This window comes from Oryza glaberrima, chromosome 9 (genome assembly GCF_000147395.1).
Source record: "Oryza glaberrima chromosome 9, OglaRS2, whole genome shotgun sequence".
Lineage (NCBI taxonomy): Eukaryota > Viridiplantae > Streptophyta > Magnoliopsida > Poales > Poaceae > Oryza > Oryza glaberrima.
The window spans coordinates 9,598,763-9,605,189 of record NC_068334.1 but is presented as its reverse complement, the minus strand read 5'-3'; the positions used below and the strand labels follow the sequence as shown (position 1 = coordinate 9,605,189).

Sequence of the window (6,427 nt, the reverse complement as noted above, 5' to 3'; positions counted from 1 at the left end):
ACGACCTCGGTCCTTCGGCTGGATTGAAAGACTTTGCTTTCTGATTGACACGTGTCCGCTCGAATCTTAAAGCACTCATCTCCTACCTTCAGCACTCATCTTAAAGGACCGACTACCGAGGTCCTGCCAAATTTTTTTCCGGTGGCTGGCACTGTTCTTTTTTTAAAAAAAAATATAATATAGAAAATTGTATCATAAACTTGTCGAGCTGGAGATCGCTAATTAGCGATCGATTGCCCCAGGCGATCGCTTTTTTACCACTTTTTCTTTTTTTTTCACCATATAGTTTTTTTAAGTTTATATACCCAAAGTTTATACATATAGGGTTTGCACATCTTTCATAGGTCAAAAGTTTATACACCGATTCAAATTTGAATTTAAATTCAAATACATTTAAAGATGAATTTGAATCTAATATATAAACTTTTAACTAATAAACTTTAGGTGTATAATAAACTTAGTAAAATAGGAAAGTAAGACGATGTCAAAATAGGATACCGCTTGCGGCAGGGGAATCGACGGCCCCCAAGCGATCGATCGCGCCACAGGAGTTTCGTGTTGAGCTCACGCGCATGTAGCTGTTGGCGACTTGGCGGGCACGCCAAGCTCAGAGATGGACTCAGTCAATAACCTCAGTCAATAACCAGCAAAGATCGGTCGTGACATGCAGCTCCAAATCTCTCTCGTGCGCTCACCTACTACTAGCTAGTCTACAACACAATCACATCTCACATCACCGTTTCACACACCGGCACACTCCATTCATTCCCCATGGCGCGCCGCCGCGGCCGGCGCGCTGACAAGGCTAACTGCTGCAGGGCGCCGAGGAAGGCGAAGGTCGTCCCCGCCGCGGCGACGTCCGTGGACGACGTCCCCGACCACCTGCTCGAGGACATCCTCCTCCGCCTCGGCCCCTCCTCCGCCTGCCTCGTCCGCGCGGCGTACGCGTGCAAGCGGTGGCGCCGCGTCGTCACGGCCGCGGGCTTCCTCGACGCCTTCCGCGCGCTCCACGGCGCGCACCACCACCGCGTCGCCGGGTACTACCACACCGTCGACGCCTACTACGCGCCGGCGCTGCCCGGCGGCGAGAGCTCCGTCTTCGTCCCGTCCTCGCCATCGCTCGCCGGCGTCGACGCCCGCCGGTGGTTCTCGCTAGATTTTCTCCCGGCGAGCGACGACTTCTCCTGGGAGCTCGCCGACAGCCGCGGCGGCCTACTGCTCCTCTCCAAGAAGAGGAGGACGCGCGCACGCAGCGGCTATGCAGCAGAAGGCGACTTCTTCTTCACTGACCTCATCGTCTGCGAGCCCCTGACGCGGCGCTACCAGGGTATCCTTTGTCCGGCCGACTTCACTGGATACCGATGCATCGGCGTCTTCTTGCTCGACGGCGGCGATGACGGCGGCGGTGACATCAGCCTGTCCAACTTCAGGGTCCTCTGCGCGCTCTACGATCTCTACTGGTTAAACAATCGGCACATTGGCGTGCAATCCGCCTGCGTGTTCTCCTCGGGCAGCCATGGCGGCGGGTGGCGGCTACCGAAGAGCGCCGTCGCGGATGACATCCAGCTCACAGCAAGGTTCAACGCCATCAGCTTCGTGGGGCGCGCCGGTGGCTGCTTCTACTGGGGAATCGACGACGACGACGACGAAGACGACGGCGCCATGCTCGTCCTCGACGAGACCACCACGGAGTTCTCGCTGGTGACGTTCCCGGACAGCATCCGGGAGAACTACCACATGACGACGTTCCGGATCATCGCCGGCGGCGACGGCGCCATGCGTGTTCTCCGCGTGATAGGCAACGACCTCAAGGTGTTCACGCAGCTGGCGGGTAGCGGCGGCGGCGAGTGGGTGCTGGAGAAGCTGGTGCGGTTGCCGGAGGCGACGCGGGGATTGCCGGGGCACGAGGAGAGGTACTTCGAGCAGAACGAAGCCATGATCGTCGCGGCGGACGCGGCGTACGTGCTCCTGACGCCGTCGGTGGAGAAGACGTGGCTCTTCTCCGTCGAGCTGGAGACGATGACGGTGGAGCGCCACCATGAGAGGAACAAGTACGCGGGGGTGGCTTACCCGTACGAGTTGCCATTGCTGCGGGCTTTGCACGCGGGCGGCAGATATCGATGAGAACACAACGACTTGGCAACTTGGCGTTGGACGATGATATGGAATGACATTGTTTGGTTTGATATCAACTGTTCGTGCACGATTCATCGGCTGCACTCCGTGTGGAGGTGACGTATATTTAATATTTGTACAGCTGACCTCAGGCGGAGTGACATCTTGAACGTGTCAGGACATTTGCTCACTGACCTAGAACAAACTAAACTTGCAGCAGCTAGCGGGTCGGCTTAACCTAGCCGCCTAGGAAAATCAACTTTCAATAGCGGTTGAATGAAAGCCCAGTTGTGAAAATTGTGTATTTTCTCTGGCCTACGGTTGATGGCAGCTAGCTTAGCCACCTATAGAAACTTAAGGGTTTGTTTGGTTCCATTGCCCAGCTAGCCTAGCTGGGTAAGGGCAAGCCAACTCGTTGCCAGCTTGCCAGGCTTGCCACGCATATACTCTTTGTTTGGTTGGTTTGCTTTCTATGGCAAGAATTAGTGGCTAGCCGTTTGGTTTCTTCAACGAATCATCTTGCTCTTCAGAGTATTTTGCGCCGCTTCTTTTCATATTGAGCAAAATAATATTGCACACAGATCAAATTTTTTTAACTGATGGCTTTGTCACAAGAACACTACAGATTCTTCTACAGTTAACTTGGCCACAAGAATATTACGGATAGAAGTAGTAAAAAGGGCAAAGCTATATGCTAAAAGAATTCCTTGAAACAATCAAATATGTTTTTGAACTACTTTATTTCAAGTTCGAACCAAAGCATATCAATTATTTAAATAATATCTAAACTGCACGTGTCATTCTTAAACTATTTAGCTTGAATGCATGGTAATATTCAAGCATCTTAGCAAAGAAATTACATAGCAGCCGGATAGTTTTGTATTATCGATTGGGCCACATATTCCTTAATAGAATCCAGTGGCCTACCCTTCAATATGGCAGCTATATTCTCATGGTCGCGAGATAAGTCTGCAGCTCAAGTCGAACCATGACAGAGTATTCCGTCATCTCATCAATTATCTTGAATAGGGATTCATTTGGATGTGTCATATGTGTGAAACGCATGGTTTCAGACATATTATCCATAGCCCCTGTTATCTCATAAACCACATTATCATCAGCTCTAACTCGTTTACCTTTATCAGTTTTTCTACCTTTTACAAGACTAGAAGATGAGCTACTTCCAATATTGTTCTCTTGATCTGGAAGATAATCTGAGTCAAAATTTGATGAAGAGTCAACATCACCAGGACTGCCATTTTTATCACCAATAAAATCATCATCTTCAGTCATTGGATGGTCATATGGTGTTTGCAGAACATTAAATTCCCCCGTTGCATGCTTGTCTTGAAAAATAAACTCCATTTCATCATACCAACGTATGGGGACATTAATGAATTTAGCCATTTTATCTTTGGCCTACACATGACAAGAAAAATGTCAGAAACATAGACATCCATATAGTGTAAACACGATAGTTATTTGCAAGGAAAGAATAGTTAGAACACTAACATTAGTCATTCGAACAACTTCAGTCTCATCATATAGGATTTTTTTCTCAACATCATCAAAGTTGGGCCCGCTCAAATTCTTTGCCTCCATAATCACCTTTCACTGAGCCTTCAACTTGTGAAACTTGTGATAAACTTGTCGACTTGTGAAGTTTGTGTGATACTTGCCATTAATTTGCTTTGCACATTCCTCATGATAGACTTCTTGAAATACAAGTTGTCTTCCATCAGCCAGTATCTTCTCCTTGTAGTATTGCAACATTTCCTCAACAACCTGGGGCTGCCAAACCACATTACAGGAATATGGAGAGATTTAATAAAAGAAAAAAGTCATCGTACCTGCAAATCTAGATAGACGAGGTGCCGCCGGTGGAAGAAATCAAATCTGGGAGCTTCTCAGTTCTCACCACGAGCAATCTTGTGTCTAGCAGCAATCTTCTACAAGAACAAGCTCTCCTCAAATCGAGTTGGCCTTGCTCTCCGATTTACTACGTGGAGACTGGAGGCTCTACTTCATTTATATAAGGGCACGGGATTACTGCAGATGATGAGGATGCCTGAGAGTTCGGTAAGGGGAGGAGGATGATTGCTAATTGACCGGATCTATAAGCCCTATAGTTCGGCTCTCCCTTGTGAGCCAGCCTTTTCTCGCTCCTATGGGCTAGCTCGCCCCCACAGGCTAGGATTTTTTTCTGATTCCAAACGACTGACCTTGCCAGGCCAGGCTAGGCCCCTGCTAGCCTTGGATCCAAACGCACCCTTCTGACCGTCAGCAAGAAATCCGTTTTGTAGTAGTGACCGTCGCCCTGACATCTCTCATTTCACACATTTTGCTTCCTTGCTCAACGCTGCTAGTGGGCATCACCGTCCTCACACCACTGTTGGGGGAGGGAGGCAGCCAGAGCTGATATCTTCGATGCCGCCTTCTACACTCGAAAGCAATGGCGATTCTAGCAGGTAGGCTCCATCAGGCTCTAGCCTACCCTCCAATTTTTACCGAAAAAATTTCAACTACATAGCAAAACCATGGGGAGAAATGTCATTGCGGCTTTTGTTGGGGAAGAAGATGAACAGCGGTAACGCTCAACGTCGAGAAAGAAGGCCGGGAAGCTTACTTCTCAGCTATCATATTGGCCCACAACTAGATCAGTGGTTAAATAGACTAGTGCCAATAGGGCCCAGCGATTGGGAGATATGCTCCTGCAAGGCCGTGACTCGGCGAGCTCAGGATGTTAAGCACACTCTGCTGCGTGCCTCCTAGTCACGTATATATATGTCTCTCTCATGACCAAATGAAGAACGCGGATACAAACTTAGACACTCGTACCTCAAAAGAATTTGTCAGCATCGTCGGTACTGGCCCACACTAGTTGTTACAGTGCGCAACCCAGGCTACCAACCATGGGCCACACCCAGGTCACAACTAGGCCTGCTCTACCACAGGCCCAACCAGAGCCACAACTTTAGGTCTTGGACCTACACAACTCAAAAACTAGTTTGATGGGTGAGTACTGCACCCCCATCATCAATTACCGATGTGGGACTAAACCCAATAATCTCCCCTATCACACATCGGGCCCAACAACCTCCCGCATCACATCAAACCATTAACCATTTGACCCCGAAGACTTACCTGGGCTCCCCACCATGTGACCCATGAAAATTGTTCCGGATTCCAATCTTGGACTCTGATACCACTTGTTGGTGGGCCACCCATGTCACAACTGGGCCTGCTCCACCACAGGCTCAACCGGAGCCACAAATTTAGCTCCTGGGAATACACAACCCAAAAGATTAGTCTGATAGGTAAGTATTGCCCCTACCTTTTAAGTCGTGCTCCCCCATCATCAATTAACGATGTGGGACTAAATCCAACAATGGTCGTGCCCCGTGCAACCATGGGAGAGGAAGGAAAGAGAGCTCGTCTCGGCAGCCAGGGAGAAATAAGCCCCTAGCTCTATGCCGCACCACCGCCAGGCTCGTGGTCGAGTAGTTTCTGTCGAGCTCACGACCCCTCGATCGTCACCGGATCTGAAGCTCGAGACTGCCGATGAGGAGGGGAGCTCGAGATCGTCAGCACAAACCGTGATGACGTCGACCCCTCATTCTTCTTCTTCACCTCGTCGTCCTCTCTACTTCCTCGTCATCATGAGAGGGAGAGATGGCTTTGATTTGTGCATGTCGGAGCTCGCCGGTCGCGCCACCCCCAGATTTCCGTGTGTGGATGGGGAAAGGCAATTGGCTGTTGAGGAAGAGAAGGAGCTGCAAAGGGAAGGATGCACGACACTGGCCACGACCATCGATGGGGTTGACGAGTCGTGTTTCTCATCGGTTGGGTGACTATGCGCCATAGTTGTAGTGGGAGAAGAGAAGATCAGTTGGCCCGGTGGAGTGGTGGAGATGGGGAAAGTACGAATGAGTTGTTGATAGGTGGGGATGGGGGGTGCGATTATTAATTGTTCTCAGCATTCACTACCAGACTTACGGGCTACCCTGTAGGCCTAAAACCGTCAGGAAAATACATTATACCGTCAGAAATTATTTTCCTGTGGGTGGACCGACAGAAATTGCCGACAGAAAAATTACCCCGGAGAAATTCAATTTTTCTGTCGGTTTCCCTACAGAAATAACAATTCTGTCGGTTTATTCCTGTGGGTGGAACACAGAAAAATTCCATTGTCGTCAGGTTTTTGCCATCTAAATTCCGGCGGGCAACCGTCAGAAAAACCACGTTGGTACCGTCAGAATAATTATCTTTGAAGACAAAAAAAAAAAAACTATAATAGAATCCACATGTCAAA

General features: G+C 49.3%; 1 protein-coding gene across 1 annotated transcript; it reads left to right on the top strand.

Moving 5' to 3' along the window:
• Positions 1-671: 671 nt before the first annotated feature.
• On the top strand, positions 672-2,589 carry LOC127785228 (uncharacterized). Its single transcript, XM_052312659.1, has one exon. The coding sequence runs from the start codon at positions 772-774 to the stop codon at positions 2,122-2,124; it is 1,353 nt and encodes a 450-aa protein (XP_052168619.1). The 5' UTR covers positions 672-771; the 3' UTR covers positions 2,125-2,589.
• The last annotated feature ends 3,838 nt before the right edge of the window (positions 2,590-6,427 follow it).